General features: G+C 35.6%; 1 protein-coding gene across 2 annotated transcripts in view; it reads right to left on the reverse strand.

Annotated features, from left to right (window-relative positions):
* Nucleotides 1-3,608: 3,608 nt before the first annotated feature.
* LOC136246683 (sortilin-related receptor-like) overlaps nt 3,609-17,897 on the reverse strand; it is a 70,536-nt gene continuing 56,247 nt past the window's right edge. For both annotated transcript variants that reach the window (XM_066038226.1, XM_066038227.1), the window contains 6 exons: nt 14,234-14,502; nt 9,852-10,056; nt 9,273-9,394; nt 8,446-8,550; nt 6,713-6,794; nt 3,609-4,083 (listed from right to left, as the gene is read on the reverse strand). In XM_066038226.1, the coding sequence (XP_065894298.1) occupies nt 3,767-4,083; nt 6,713-6,794; nt 8,446-8,550; nt 9,273-9,394; nt 9,852-10,056; nt 14,234-14,502 (1,100 nt within the window). In that variant the 3' untranslated portion in view covers nt 3,609-3,766. The remainder of the gene's footprint in view (nt 4,084-6,712; nt 6,795-8,445; nt 8,551-9,272; nt 9,395-9,851; nt 10,057-14,233; nt 14,503-17,897) is intronic.

Raw genomic sequence — 17,897 nt, forward strand, 5'->3', positions numbered from 1 at the left:
AAAGTGTTAATATGCAACCCTCATTCCATTATGGTGAAAAAAAAACTGACTTTGCTTTGCTATATAGACACATGCATTTAAAAATTATAGACAGTCACTAAATACCTAGTGAATGTGTTAGTGGTTTAATCAGTTTCAAATCATGTCTATTTTTAAGGTTAGCCAGCTGTTGTTAACAAGTATAGTCAACACACTGGCATTATTTATCAGCTCCAGTGATAATGCTACTAAGTGACACCGAGTCTTCCTTATACCATATAGTGTCTACTGGTGTCCCACAGGGAATACAGTTCTAGGCCTGTTACTCTTCCTTATTTGTATGTTAAACATATGTAGTATGTATGTGTTGAGCTGGATCCTGAAAAACATTCAATAACTCATGATCTTGAAATTTGGCTCATTTGTAGTACAGTACTGCTTGACCCACTAAAATCACTAAATGTCTGATGTAATTATGACCAATCAAATTTTTCATCATATATTTCTAATGGGGAACCACAAAAGTGCACTGTCCATTGCAGCCCTTTCTCAAACTTGTAATGGAGCCAAACTGTTTGTGTCCATTGTTGACACTTACAACTCTCTTGAGGAACAATTCTTATTTTTAATTTTTAGCTGTTTTTCAGGATCCAGCTCAACTTGTACATACTATATAGTACTCTACAATTATTATTTATCAATGTATATATTTGTGAAAGATGTTGTTGTAATCGGTTGTAATGGGTTGTGGCCAGCAGATTATTAGCCTATTCAGCTTCAGCAGCTGCAGTATCACTGGAGGGCTGGTGTCATAGGCTCTGGCATGTACTTAGGTAATTTGTCTATATATATGTTTTGTGGTAACCACAATAACAGACAATGATGGTTGGAGCTCTAGCCTAATTGTCTAACTAGCAACTTCAAGTTGAGGTAAGTGTACAACCTCAAAGCATTGGCTTTACTAGCTCTACTTTTAGTGGAGTATGCACAAGTGTAACTTGTAGAGACCCACAATCGGCTATCAGTTACCTATCAGTACAATAGGGTAATAAAAATTATATCGGATATTGGTTTTACCTGAAAATGGAAATTGTACAACACTATCTTTATGTGGCTTATGAAATCACTGCAAAAAAACTTGGATTTACACACCCCATGACATATTGAGCACACGTGTAAAATAGGTCAAATTTACAACATATGTGTTTGTGGAAATGTGTAGAATAGGTCAAATTTGTGAATATGCAAATCATGAACACATATGATCGAAATGGCATTTCAACACATTTCCTCCAGTAGCACATATATGGTTGCAACTTCACTACATATGTGAACAGTGCACAAATGTATAGCAAAAAGATGACTATAATGTACTTCACCTGTGATAGAGTAGCACATAAAAGGAAAATTCTTTTTTTTTTTTTTTGCTGTGAATATTACCATCATTATGACAGTCTACTATAATCATAGTACCTTCAGATCACTGCAAGTACTTGCATAGGTTTATTCTACAAACAAACCTTTAGCAAAATCGCCTCATCAATGATACTGAAAAAATCCAGCATCTCCCAGCTTGTTATGTCCGTGATGACTAATTATCTAGCAAATAGAAACCCAGTGCATAAAACATGCTAAAATTAGATACCTGCCGATTATGCTCATTTTGTACCTATTATGCTATGCTGCGCTGCTCAAATTTTTGCCTGTTATGCTTAAATTATGCTTGTCAAAATGCATGTCACAGAAAATATTGATATGCTCTAATAGAACAGTCAGCTGTCTAATTATTCTCTGACTGTTCTATTAGAGTATATCGATCTTTTTGTGTAATGTTTGATCAGCAAGAATTCATGATAATGCACATGTGTTCTGCCTATTATGCTAGCATTATGCTCAATGCTTCCAGGCACTTATTATGCTCATTATGATGTCAGCGCATTCGGCTGGTCCCTAGCTAAAATGGCAGTTTATAGTTGTACCAATTGTACTTGTTGTACACTTATGCATATTAACAGATTTAGTCCAGGTGCGAGCCAGGGGCGTAGCTAGCCAGAAGGTGATGGAGGGGCAGGCATGCCCCCACGAAACACTCAAAATCATTCATAATTGCAAAAAAGGCTAATGACCCAATGGTGGGCTAGCCAACATACGGTGTTGTATTATTACAGCTTAAATAACTAGCTACGTAACCAATTCAGTACAGACTGCTCTCAATCGAGGTAGCTATATTTGTCGAGCATCATCGCACGTGCCACAACTGTACTCCAACAAATTCATCCACAGTCCGGTAGAGCTAATACTTTAGTGCAAATACAGGTTACATTACGTTAGCCACAGCCTGTGCTGCAGTCCTAGCACACTGCTGACAGGATGACGTATTCACTCACTTCACTCAGCGAAATTCAAATGCCATGTATTGCACGAAATCCCACCTGTCTTGCTAGCAGAACTTGTAAGCTTGACTGATCCACCTGACTGACTAAGTAAAAACAGACTGCACTGCAATACGTACAAAGGTCCAGTGTGATCGACTCGATAAAATAAACTTGGTACATTTATTTAGCTAACACTTTATCACCTCGTAGACAGTAGGTTCATAGCGTCATCTGGTCTCCTTTGTCACTTGTGAGTTGTGACTCCTGCCGTGGAGAAGCGGGTCACTCTTTTTAGATTCAAAAATGTTCTATCACGCGAGTAATCTAGGCTAAATATAGAAGTATGTGTCTAATATTTTCGTTCGATGGATTCGCGAGCGAGTTGAATGTTGTGTGTGCGCATTCACTAGCAGCCCCTGGTGATACCGCGTAGTAGTGTACATAATTTACAGTCATTTGCGTGTCAGTTTAATACAGGTAAACTTGTGACGAAGGTTTAAAAAAAAAATCATTTAGTGATGGGGGGGCAAATGCCCCCCCTTAGCTACGCCTCTGGTGCGAGCTATCACTGCATATGGTTTTACAGCCTCCCTTAATGTACAACAAGTCCTTTGTATTTTCAGAACAATCTTTGTAATTAATTATTATGTTTTGCCATAGATCAATCTTGAGTATATAAATTTTTGCTATTAGGCCAATGAAACTTGATTAGCAGTTTCGCATCATCGCCCGCATGCTTTTGATACACCCGCATGGAATTTCATTATTGACATTTCAGATCAAAATACTCTAATAGAGCAGTCACTTTTATTCTAATAGAGCAATCAGCTATACTCTAATGGAAAAATCACTTGTTATAGATTAGTAACATACTTTAGCTATTTAATGCAAGATTAATCAATGTAGATCTCACTGTTTTATGGCAGAAATCTTCATGTTTGGGATGTGTATTGTGCTTTTGGAAAATAATGAATAATGAATAATAACCGCCCGCCCGCATCAAATTTTCAAAAATCTGAGCGAGAAACTGATAATCAAGTTTCATTGGCCTAACCATAGTTTGGAAGTATACCTTAACTTTGTCATCAGAGAGAGGTACAATAACTCAATGACGTGCTTAGCTGCATGTGATGAATGCACATTATAGTTTAGAACTATTTTTACTGCATACTCACATCTGTAGAAATGTTATTAGCCTTCTCACAGGTCCCTAGTGGGATAGCATTCACAGACAGACAGACAGACAGACAGATATAATGTATCAATGGCTTGACATATGTAAACATTTAAACAATACATAGCCCTGCTAGAGAAACTACAGTATGTGCATACACGCACACAATGCATGTGCATATATGTACAGTAGTATAACAGATATAGTCAGCATGCATGCACTTTTTGGTAGTTTTAGTTCAGATTGTGATATCATCATTATTAATTGAAGCATACTCATTAATCCGATAAGCTGGATTTGGTTGCAATAGTACCCTTGGCTCATTTTGGTTTCTAATTACATTGCTGTTTGGTGATGATGAAAAGTTTTCAGGAAACACGTATTCATCATTGATAGAGTCTGCTTTCAAATTCACTGATGTTATTGATCCTGATTTCCTGCACTTGTAGACTAGAATCACTATCAGTAGAATAATTGTAGTAGTTATAAGGAAAGTTGATAGTGAGGTGATTCCAATTACAGCTGCAGTACTTAAGCCTTCATCTTCATTAACCTCTAAAGTGTTTGTAAAGTAATAGTATCATTATGTATATACATATTGCATCAGGGGTGGATCCAGGGTTTGGCAATGGGCGGTGCACCAGGGGAATAAGCATACAAAGCTATAGATACTTTATAATGTTTCAGGACTGAGATTTTTAAGTAGAACTGCTACAGTTTATGTACAAATTAGGCCTGCATCAAACATGCTGGAATGATAAAAAAGTATAATAAGCTGGAGTGTTACTCCAGCGTAATGCTAGTATATTAGGTGGATATTTCAAAATATGGAGCTCAATTCGATGAAAATAATACTCCCTAATAGAGCAGTAAGTAGAATCTGAAAACTGCAATAGAGCACTCAAATGCATTGTAAATAACTCTTAGAGATCGATACTCTCTAATAGAACAGTTACTTTGTAGTGAAATAGTTTAATAGAGCATTCACTGATTAAAGATACTTGTAAGAAATTTTGCTAACCTAGGAGCATTATATATAATGCAAGCATAATGGGAACACGAAAGAGCATAATAGGTGAAACTTTTGGGAAATTTCTGAAATTATTTTTGGCAAAGTTTTGAGCATACATATTTGACTCAGACCTACAAATTTGTAAATATCAGTAATGAATTATGTTAAGCAGTCTGCATTGATGAAGAGTTGTAGAGATTAGTGACAGTCATAAGTAGTTCAGTTATGAGCCAATTGTCAAATAGAGAATGGCATACAAAGGACCATGTACATTATTTTTATTTGCAACATTCGTAGCAGGTTAAATGTGCCTGTAGGATGGTGCTGTATACAGTTGCCAGCTTTTACATATACTCAGCAACTGTGAAGAATTCTGAATAGTGTAATGCTACATACAGTGATTGCTTCATTAGAACATTTCACTAACTGCTCTATCAGTCTTATTTAAAGTTGTTTTTGGAGAGAAGGAGGGGCACATGCTCTCCCCACTCCCCAGATCCACCACTGTGTATTGTACATTAGCTTAAAGATTTCTTCAGATTACAGGACAACTAGAGTACAGTGAACCCTTGGCTATCCAAGCCCCAAAGTATCTCAGGCAATGGAAAAGTGTTCAGTTAAGTGAAATCTTTGGGTAACTGAAGCACATACATTTATACAGAACTTTGTTGAAGTACTCTAAAATATACATTTGTACTCAAAATACTCTGATAGAACAATCATTTCTAATTTAAGGTACAGATAACTGAGGGTCTGTACATAACAAATTTACAAATGTTCACTATACATATGGTATATACGTATTATACAAAATTAGACTACAACAAGTTTGATACTGAAATTTGATTGGCTGAAAACGTGGTCTCTAAATCTCGTAGAGCCACGGTCATGTCCAATAGAGACCACGCTCTGAGGCGATACGAAACACGATAATTACGCGCCTGTAACATTGGCAACGCATGGGCATTTAAATGGCTAGTAACAGCCGTACTGAATTAGACGGAGGTGTAATGGGCTTGTTTGTACTAATCAACACTACATTACTTGCTTACAAGCAGCTGTCGAGGCACAACAACAGCAACAATGAGTTGTAGTCCACTCGCTGAGTCCAGTACTTCGATACATAGCACGCGCCTGTAACATTGGCAACGCATGGGCGTTTAAACGGGTGGCAACAGCCACGCTGAGGTCCCGCCATGTCGGGAGGTGTATAGGGCTTGTTTCTAGTATCTAGCCATACATTTCCTATTTACAAGCAGCTGTCAACTCAAGGTACAATAACGAGTTGTAGTCTAAATAAGTTAGACGTCAAGAACCACTGGGTTCTACGGGATTTAGAAAACCCTCAGGCCCTTAGTAGCGCCCTCGCTGCGCTCAGGCGCTACAGCCCAGGGCCTTCGAGTTTTCTAAATCCCGTAGAACCCTGGTTCTTGACGTCTAACTATTATTTAGTAGAGATTTGAAGATTTGATTTGAGATGTACCAATCTACTGATTCAGTATCGGATCAGTGTTGATCTTGACAAAGTGAGCAAAATTGGTAAAATGAATTTTCCGTTAAAGCCACTAATTCATAATACCAATTTTTCTAATCACCATTTCATCAAACATACTAGACTTCTTCTATCATTTCTCTTCTCCATTTATGAAATAAGCTAAAGAATAGAGCCATTTCTTTGCCTGGTGCCTATTGAAACTGTGAGAAGCCATATTTATGTGAGTAAGCTGTTTTACATACCCTTGAACTTACTATGGGTCCTTGGCAGAAAACACCATATCAAATAGACTAAATTACTAGAATCTCTGCTACAACAGCCTACAAACGATTCCATCAAAGTCTTGGTAGGAGCATGCATTAAAATATTTGTGGGTGCTGTCACAGCTGATTGCCTGGGTGGTGTAATTGAGGCCACACCACCATTGGATTGGTATTGACTCCAGTAACAATGCTGTGATCATCATTTCGCTAACATTTGACCTTGTCTGAGATTATAAAATGCTACAGTATAAGAACTACCTGTACAAGATCAGTAATTATATTAGATAACTGATACTAGATTGGTATAATCAATAAATTTCCAAGATCGGATCAGTATCAGCAAAGCTCAGAAAAGTTGAATTGGTACATCACTAAAATTAGTATGGTATTCACACTTGCACACATATACAGTACCTGGTTTAGATGTTATATTGGTAGCATTTATTGTACATGATGCCAAAGTTTGTTCAGGATTGGGTATCATGGGACAGATATCCTAAACATCATCATAACATAATATAATTATATCTATTTTATAATCACCATGGTGTATATAGAGTTACCAAAAGCATGCTTGTTGTTATATATGTACAGGCTGTACATACGTATTTGCAAATAAAGAGTTAATTTTTATAATGTCATTTACATAAGTATGATTACTTGTTTAACATTTCAAGCTTTTGGAATTTAGTAATTAATACACATTTAGAATTTTCTTTTGCACTGAAAAGATGCATCATGCAACATACAATGCACCTATATTGTTCTTTTATGGCTAATTGTAACTACACCTGTTATGTATTTATTTTTCTCATTCCAATGCATGATATGTAAATGCATAATAAAGAGTGTTATGTTGTTTGGCAAACATTCTACTATTGCAGATGCACAACCAAGGAAGAAGGAAAGTTGAGCATAACTCCCTCCCTAACTATGCAAAATAATACAAATTCAAACAACAAGGCAGTCAAGAACAGCTATCATTGTCAAAATTGCTATACCACTAAGGACATGGTAGAAGGCTAAATAATTATAAAGCTTGAGAATACAGGCCAAACAAGGCCTGTGAATACAGGGAATTAAATCATCACGTAAAAACTACTCTGAACGCAGACAGTAACTCTAGACTCAGTGGTGACCTGAGCCCCCAGCAGTCCAGGCATAAAATGCTAGCTAATGTGTATGTGGCAAAATATGTAACAAGGAAACCAGTCTTATCATCCATGTCAGCAGATTTGACATTTCACCAAGAAAACAGAGTTACATGTACATAAATAAACTATCTAATTTCACAAGCAAAATCAGCTACACTTGAGTGGTTTGCTTTAGCTGGCTGTATTTTCCAAGCCTAGTGGCCATCTGTGTGGTGTGCAGGTCTTGTCATCCTGGGGGTGGTTGTTTGTGGCTGTACAGCTTCGTGGTGGTGAATAAAGACCTGTGCTGTGAATTTCCTTTCATTTAAGACAGTTTTGAGACCTTGGTGGCCCATAACTTGGCTTAATTCATCCCTACTCCTTGCTTTTTAATTTTTAAACAGCCTCTTGCCTCCCTTTCAGGCACCTGTCTCCCACCCCTTTAGAGCTTATTTGATACAGTCAACCTTGGTTTTAAAACTTTCTAAAATAGTGGGGAACTTAGCCATTGCACAGTGAATGCTCTGGAAGGTAAGGAATTGGTGTAAAGCATGTGAAAATTTGGTACACACACTTCAACCATTGGTGAGCTACAACACACTAAATATATAAAACCAGCATTTCTTGATATTTTTAAATAGTAGGTAAGACCAATTTTCCCAGACTTGGTCACATTAAACCTCCATTCACACACTTATATATAATAAGAATGTCTATAGCATTTTGGTACCACAATGAAAGCCTTTCATCTCAATAAAATTTTTGATTAATTACATATGTAGCAAATCCCTAAAAGGATAAACCCTAATGCATCATACAAAACTTAAATATTATTTAGCAGACTCTATGTGTCTGTCCGGTTATAAACATAATAATCCTGTTTGCGAAATCTCAGCATTAACTGGAAATTCTTAGCTACTACATTTGCAGTAGCAATTTTATCTACTGTATTGATTCAGTTTACACAAAATTGATGTTTATAATACACTGGTTACATATGTGGCAATAGCTAACCTGTTCACATTCTGGATCATCACAGTTCAATTTCATATCAGCATATCCATCACCATCACTGTCTCTACCACACACCACACCATTACCAACAAATGGAGCAACACACTGCATTGTGATAAAAATTATGTGGACAGCAGCTAAATGTGTAGATACACTGTAGGTACAGATTCAATGCAATGTCACACATGTTTAGGAACAACAGTGCATTATATCCACATAGTGTTGCTGGTGAGTTACTCATTAGTCGGGAACACATAAAATACATGCTAGACACTTGTATGCTATCACTAAAATTTCATGAGTAAAAGGTACATATTTATAGTGATGGAAGATTTGTAAGCATAGATATGCAGTATGTGCTGTAGTTGATGCAATATACACAACAATTCCAGGATCTAACAATGTGTTAGCTACTGTATGATAAACAATATTATTTTACTTTCATACCATGTCATTCAAATTACTGTTACACATAATTTACTATTATACATTTTTTGTCCATGTTACTTATATACACCCACATGCATGAAAATCAGTTTCATTGCTACATAAAATAAAAACTGAGTTTACAAAATCACACTGCTAAAACTAACAAACATCTTCCTTATGGCCTCTTACAAAAGAAAATGACAAGTATATATTAAAATCTTTAGTGTCTGAGAGGAATAACGTTTTTCCAAACCACCTTGAAAGTTGGAAAACTTACTGTACATATTTTTTTACAAAAATTGATATTAATTATATAGGCTTTATGAGCACACACCTAATTGTTACATATTTCAAAATTTAAATCACTGTTCTGTATAATGCACAAGCATGTCACATACCTGACAAGTATTATTGGTGCTACATTCACATGGCTTTCCAGTACAAATTGAAACTAATGCAGTCATGATTGAATTATTGCTGTATGATGATGTACTGAGCCCAGCCAGACAATGGCACACATCTTTAAAAAAAATCAGAGTTAACATTGATAATAGTAACTACATTGTAATAGTTAATGTCACTTAGCTATCGTGTATATAGCACTTAGTAAATTACTGTTAAAGTTCTGTCCAATTGCATTTGTCATTTCAGCAGTATGGGAAAAACAAATTTAAAAATGTAAACTGCAAGTTTTTATAGCCATTTTACCAAATGTTTTACAAGCTCAGTAATACACTGATCATACTTTCACTTTGGTAACAAAAGGCTTTGCACACCAAATTTCTGCCCTGACCTTAATTATTCCAAAATTTGGCTATCCATGGTGGTGTTAGTTTGATTTTGCCTGATATGCAATTTGGACTGGTTTTTGTAAAACTTTGTCAATAAAATTAATACACTCTCCTTCGAGGACTAGCACTCTCATGTATCATATCCTTCATAACTGTATGCATATCATCATTGCCTATATTGTTTACCTGTTGACTCAAATATTGTTATTAGAGGACCTTTCCAAACATTGAAATTTCCAACTGTAGTGAGATTCACATCATAGTCAATACTTTCCATTAGTTCAGTAGTTGATACATTGTTAAATTCATATGTTATCTTGACAGTAACATTCTCAATCGTATCTAGTATTTCAGCATAAACTTCTGTTTCATTGATAACTTGCCGTTTTATCTAACAACAATTCACAACTCTACATGAATATACTGTATAGTATTAGCAACAATTTATGAGCAAAAATATAATTAAATGCCGTAAATTTAGCTTAAAGATGGTCGCCTACTTAACAAAGATAACTTGAACTCATTGAATCCTGACATTAACAGTTTAGAATATTGGTACTTTAGTAAGACCATGCTCAGAATTAAAATTGTACATGTACATCAATTATTAAATAAATTATTATTAATGCTGTTTGCAAAGGAATCAAGACATGCACTGCATCATGTGGCCAAGATAGTCAATGCGCTATGCCATTCAAGACACATGATAGTGTGTTGTAGCACCAAGAAAGCAAATGCACAACACCATGGATATATTGATGAAAAACATGTTTTTCTCACTTGAAAACAATTTAAAATTCTTGAAAACCATTTGCAAATACACACAATTTTTGAATTTTGCTTCTGGAAACCTTTAGCATCTCACAAATCAAATTTAAGCAAAATCCTCTAATGCATTTGCAAAACATAAGCATTAGGCTTAGTTGTGTTTTTTTTTGGGAGGGGGGCTAATTTTTCTTTTTACAAAAATGTAACTCGATTGCTGTGAAAATTGGCATACACTGAGAACGTATTGAGGTGAATTCAAACACCAAGTCTAGTGTGAATCTGATAATCTGATATCAATCTCAGCCATTAAGTATGTTAACATAGACTCATTTTTTGCCATGTTTACAGGGTAAACAACATAATAAACGACATTAACATCATAAATGACATTATGGAAATAACTTGAAACTCGGTCTGTGTGTAGGTTAATAATCATAGCTGTGGTTTAAAGATCATTACTGTTGTAGCTACAGAGTTACAAAGAGTAGGCCTACACAGTGAAAAATCTCGAGGGTTAAATTATTCCAATAAAACTATCATTGAGTAACAAATACACACAAAACATTGAAAACGAAGTTGTTCAGAGCTTGAATCAGGGACCTCCGGTCCATACCTAAATCCTAAACCCTTAACCACTTTACCAAGTGTTGTCAGCTGCTCAGCTAACTTAATTTCTACATTGTAAATGAACAATCTAGTTTAAATCTACAAAATATATTCAATACTAAAAGTTTGTATATGATATTGAAGATCTACCAATGGAAAACCTACGTACAGTAGGTTATTCTAGAATATTCTATGTGTGTTCTATTAATCAAGAAGTCCTTGAAAAAATGTGTTCTATATTAAAGTATCACATGATCAAATATAAGTTACAATTGTAACTTCTGCCTTCCATAATCATCATTGTGCCTGTGGATAAAAGTGCCAATGTTTTCTTTATTTTCTATAAACCATACAATGTCAGCTATATAACTCTATTGTATGAGTCATACAGCACAGTTAGGTGGATAATTGGGCAAATACAGTACAGTTATGCAGCACAGTTAAGGATGTCATGAAAACAATACCACTTGGACAGCATGAATGGTTGCGTTTGGGTTATGGTAAATTGCTAAAACATGCTAAAATAATCCTATCAGTTTGTTCTACAACTAGGAATAGATTATATGAACAATAACTGATTAGCATGATCACCGAAAAAATTGAAGTGGTTCAGGCACTTGAGATGATGCTCCAAGCAAGATGACCAGAAAGTACAACATATTTATAACTTAAACATTGTCTATGATTGTGTGTACAAAAAATATAACACTTGGTTTTGCCTCATGCTGTGCTAGCATCTCAACTAGGCCCTGGCTGATTGTGCTTGCATAATTTAAAGCGTAATAGAAAACCGAAAGTAAGCATAATGCCAGCATACTATAAAGCATTAATAATTATTATAAATACTTTAGGTTTAAGGAAGAAAATCCATCCCTCCTGGAGGAAGACTGAGTGTGACCCCGACTAGACATTGGGAGACCTGCAGTTTGAATCCTGGGGTTGGAGGGATGTTTTTTTCCTTACTTTGGCCCTTTTTCTGTTTCGTCTTATTAGCTATAACTTGTTTAAGTCTCAGTCCTTGTAACCGTTGTTAGGTTAGGTAATCCTAAGGCTGCAGCACATGTTGCTGTCAGACGTTCAGTACTGGTTACTGAAAAGCATTATTACACAACCAAGTACTAAGAATAGTAAAAAATGCGGTTGAAAATATTATAATAATAATAATAGGGATGATTTTTGAAATTCATATTAAAATTCGCAAAGCACATGCCAGAAAGAAACTAAAATGTGAACTAAATTCTTAACCACTTTACCAAGTGTTGTCAGCTGCTCAGCTAACTTAATTTCTACAATGTAAATGAACAATCTAGTTTAAATCTACAAAATATATTCAATACTACAAGAAAGGAAGCATTTAGGAAGCATAAAGGAAGCATTTAGAATTATCTATGCATTACAACAAAACCAAAGCCTGGAGGTAGTTCACTTGTGCAATAACTTAATTACAGACAATCAGATGCTTTACCACTACAAATATCTAAATATTGATAGTGAATAATAAAACCATCACCACATGTATTTTTTAAAGAATTCTCACATTTCATAGCGAGTGTGCCCATATCACAATGTTGAAATGCAAGAATATATATATTTTTTAAAAAGTGATAAGTTATTTATGTATGGGCACATTGTCCGTGGTACACTATGCGAGACACTACACTACACTATACATAGTGATGGTTTTATTATTCACTATTTGAAAACACATAAAATATAACTAAATTAACTATTTCTTGGCTGCTTTGCAAAAATTATATCAAGAATATTCTAATACAGCAGTCAGAAAACTTTGTAATACTCTAATAATACAGTCAGTTCTTGAGCATAATTTTGAGCATAATGGAATAGATTTTTGGGCACTGCTAAAAACCATAATAGGTATAAATTTGAGCATAATCAGCTGGGTCCTACTTTCAACACATACCCTCAACCCTCATGCTGTATTTTCCATACACGTGCATGGTGGTATTTTGCATACTGGTTTAAACACCGTATCAATTCCAATACAGAAAATATAGCATGAGGGTGTGGTCAAGAGATAAATATAGTATGAGGCAAAGCTGAGTGCTATTTTGGCTCAAGACCACACCAGAGTGTTGTATTTTCAATAGTGCATGAGTGTAAGTGGTGCTTTAACTGATTTAATGTATGAATCCAGAGTTGCAATCAAGAAGAAGTTAACCGTTAATACAGTTTATCATGACCAGGAATGCCATGATGGCAGTGAGAAAACTAGTGCACACTTGTGATTAGCAGAATATTAATTTGTAGCCATTAATACTGAGTTATCACATGATTTGCGATCTGTCAGATCCAGAATTTACTTAGTGGTGGGACAGGAGGATGAGAACAACTGAGAAAGGCTAGCTACAGTGTGCATGAGTAATGGACAGTTTGTACAGATAATGAGTGTGGCCATCAATGTGATAAAGTTGCAGGCATCAGCCACTGAATCGAACCAAGGAGTAGCCAGACTTACAGTGTAGTGGACAATTTAAGACCGAATGGTGCGTATAATTATTGTAGTGGAATTAAAAACATTTGTGTGTGCATAGCCATTGCTCTGACTGGATAAAGTGCTTTCTGGTTGTCCTTGTTGGGAGCATTCATTTTGTAGACTTGACAGCATCGGATTTCAACCATCAGACTATTGCAAGTGTCCGTATAGCACAAGTTTGGTTATAAAATAAACAGATAGCAACATTTTGGCTACTTCTGGCAATTTAAAATGTAATGTATGTGATCAACAGTGTTGTATTTTCCATACACAGTGCTGCATGGAAATGATTGCACTCTTATTCATTTGATCTTTGCCTATACAAGTGCTTTATTATAGCTTGAAATTGTCATTATTTTTAAACATTTGATAAGAATGGCTTTTCAAAAAATTATTTTGAAGGAGGAGGAAATATAGCCAAAGCAAGTACATAAAAATCATAAGTTAGTCACTATAAGATCAATGATATCTTAACCAAAGTAACTCAACTGTAAACTAAATTGGACACTTAAAAATGGCTAGTAAAGACAGAGGATAGAATCACAACAGTAATAATAATAATTATTACTGTAAATATACTGTCCTTGATATCATTTGGCCTCTCATTTAGTGTCTTAACAATTGCAAAGTACATCCCTTTTACAGCAGAGCTACTGCTGCAGTTGGTCTAAATCCATTGCATAACTAATATCTGTACCTCTTCAATAACATTTTTCATATCAGACTTTACTAAAGTAGAACTGTCAGTGTCCAAAGTCATCACCAGTATCATCACTACTGGACTATCAACATCCATTACACATTGTGACACATCAACTGGTGCCCAACTTCTGTTCTTCATACATTCTCTGGTAACCATATCAGTTAACTTGAATGATGGATGAATATCTGAACACTTGTGCTTGTAGGTGATCCTTGTTAGGGAACGTTCCCACACTACACCCATCACCACTTCTTCTGGACAATCTATAGTATATACAACATTAACTGATTTATGTACAGTACATAAGTACTGTACATGTTGAAAGAATATTATAATCACACACATAACACTATGCACATAAACTTAATTATTGGGTTCTCCTCCATCAATACTCAAAATATCAATGTGGATAAGCAGATTAATTTAGTTTTTCTACAAGTACACAAAAAAATGTAATTTTCAACTAGAGTAGGGACCATAGCACATCAATAAAAAGTACTGAAACAAGTTGGAGTAGTGCATGATATTAAAATACAGTAAACAGTAAAAAATTTTATTTACTGGTGTACCCAAGCATACCGCATCTGAAATGGTGCCACGTGCCCCAGCTATATCAATTATTGTCTGAAAAGTGAAGTATCCATAGATTATGCTTTTTTATGTTCAATCCGTTACACAGCATTTCAAATCAAGAACTGTTTGAAAAGCACCTCTGCAATCCACGCATACTGAAAGATAGAAATGGTGATATCTTCCCCAGTTATATCAATTATCGTCTGAAAAGTGAAGTATCTATTAAACCTGTTACACAGCAGTACAAATCCAGAGAACACATTGTATATACTGCGGTATGCCAAAAGGCACCTCTTGGGCCAAAGCAACATCGAATAGTGACAAATCAAGCCTGTGGCCTTAGCCGTTATCAAGTTACACTTGTCTGAAGGAATCAGTCAGTCAGTCAGTCAGCAGAAAATTCTGTTAAATAAATATTTTTAAAAGTTCCATAGCAACTTGTTGAAAGCATTTTGGGTTGATTTGAAAGCTTGTTTGGGTTTAGTTTTACCTATTGCAATACTGCTTCATCGTCATCAGGGAAAATCGAGGCTGTTTTTTGGCTGATGTTATTTTGTGGTCCCTATGATTACTCATTTAGTTAGACAGCTCACATGACTCAGAATGCAACTATTTTAGTGTGGTCTTTCTATGTACTAACTCCAACTGTAAGTAACTTAATTACTAGCTATATTCAGCTCACATATGGTATCAAAATGATTGCTGAGGTAGGGAAATGGTGGCTAGGATGGAGATAAGGAGCTAATAATTATGCATGTGGATTAATTTATATGAATTTGCTATTGTTTCAGCAGCTAGAAATATTGTCAGGGCTATTATTCCGGCAGTCCACTAGATTTCTCACTATCAAGCACACTAGTTGTATGCTTTGCTCTGAGTATTCAACTTTAGGGTATGCATCTAGTAGGTTGCTCTGACTATTCAACTTTAGGGCATGTGTCTAGTAGGTTGTCCCAAGCATTCAACTTTAGGGGATGCATCTAGTAGGTTGCCTCGAGCATTCAACTTTTGGGTACGCGAAAAGTAGTATCAACATTAGGGTTAGGGTTGGGTTCAGCTTTGGTTTCTTCTTCACCTTCAATATATATATATATATATTAGTACTAGTAATAGCATGGGTAGCAGTGAAATTTGGGATAAATACCACGAGTGTTGTATTGGAAATTTACCATTTTCAATACAACAAGAGTGGCATTTATTCCAAAATTTCACTGCTATACCCATGCTATTCCCAGTTAATACCATACTCGCTGCATATACGCATGCTGTGCATTAGCGTTGCTATGTATGCAATTTGTCACTATGTACGTACTAAACACACGTAAACACTAATTGGCGCTACATTGTTAACATAAATTCTAGCCAATGAAATTGCAATTACAACTTTTTCACTGCTACCAGTGAAATACGGGATAAATTTCACTGCTACTATTGAGACTTTTGTATGGGCAGTGAAACAGGTATGGTATTATATATATAATATAGAAGTTACTCCACTCGGAAACATATAAGGTAGGAGGTGTGGGGCTGGGAGCCACATACCACAATTGCTAAGACTCTGGGCTCAAGCACTGGAGGTCCTGGGTTTGATTCCCACTCAAGGATTTTCTTCTTATTTTTTCATTTGATGATCTTTTTTGTCAAAGTTTTATTTTTATTCAAGTGACTGCCTGAACAATAGCAACAGCCTAATTTATAAGTGTGCATTTTTCTGTATAATTATGTAAGCTTACCTGTACAAATGGCTAGTACATCTTCTACAACTGTTAAAAAATTATGCCACCAAAGCTTTGAAGTTCAATCACAAGAAAGCTGCTAGAGTACTCTTGATACTACAAGATTTGTGTCAAATCACCATTCAATTAAGACTCGATCAAAATGCTTTATTACACTTTATATGTGTACTTTTATTTATTTATATTGTACATGTGTATCTGGCTGCAGACTTCAAAGTTGCAGGTCATGAAAGTTTGCCATACACATCTGTAAGCTGAGGAATTGGAAATGGTAAACCTCACATGGAAGATCGTGAAATGATTGCTACATGTAAATAACTCAGGGTTTCATTTTGGGGTGAAGCACTCCCCTCACACCTTAATTTTAAGCAACAGTTTAAAAGAAAGTGCTTCAGGATGCATTAGAAGCAATCTCACAATGTACTGGGCATGGCCCCTAGATGCTATGCACATAAAAGTAAGCACAAAGATGCTTACCTCTGATAAAACTGTATTTTGCCTACCCCCTCCTCCCCTTTAGTAATTTCCTAGATCAAGGCCTGCTAGTGACTTGTGTTTGTTTATATTTGAGACATGTACTTTATGCTTCCTTTCCATCTGACTCACAGCCATGAGTATGACATATACACTGTATACACTCTTGTAGCTTTAATTGTTAAACAAATATTTAGCTGGGTTCTACACAAGTATTGGATTTGATCACATAATTGAGTGTTTCCATATTGCTCTTGTGGATTGCATATTTTACCAGTATTCACAGGCTATGTACATACATATTTTTTCTACTACAAATAATATGAATGTTGCACATGGATTTGAAATGTGCAATTAGGGATAGTATACAGTCCTTGTAATACAATGTTACAATGTTTTACGGACTTTGTAGTGGAGACTAATGTAGAATAATGTAATTCTCTCACAGTTTCTGAACGTTTTGAAACATAACTGTGCTTTCATTCTTAGCTATTAAAACCCAATGTAGGATAAGTCAACACTGAATTATCAAGTGGATGAGGCATGAATGTAATGGGATATTTGTGTAGGCAAATCATAGCAGTGAGAGTGTGTACTTACACAGGCTTGGCACACATGAAAGAGCAATATCTGTTCTGTTTTTTTAGCAACACAATGTGGTGAGTTGGCATCGTGTGAAGCTACACCACAGTGAAACATTAAGGCAACTATGCACCTGGCAACAGAAACTTCCGATATTTACTCACAGAAGCTCAAGTGGGAAGTCTTTGTCCCATTACTATTCACTAGAAGAATAAGTACTAGAATCAGTTTTGTATAAAACATTGTCATTCTCTGCATAAATGACTAGTTTCTCCATGAATTAAGGTGTCCCC

The sequence above is a fragment of the Dysidea avara genome, chromosome 2, assembly GCF_963678975.1.
Source record: "Dysidea avara chromosome 2, odDysAvar1.4, whole genome shotgun sequence".
NCBI lineage: Eukaryota > Metazoa > Porifera > Demospongiae > Dictyoceratida > Dysideidae > Dysidea > Dysidea avara.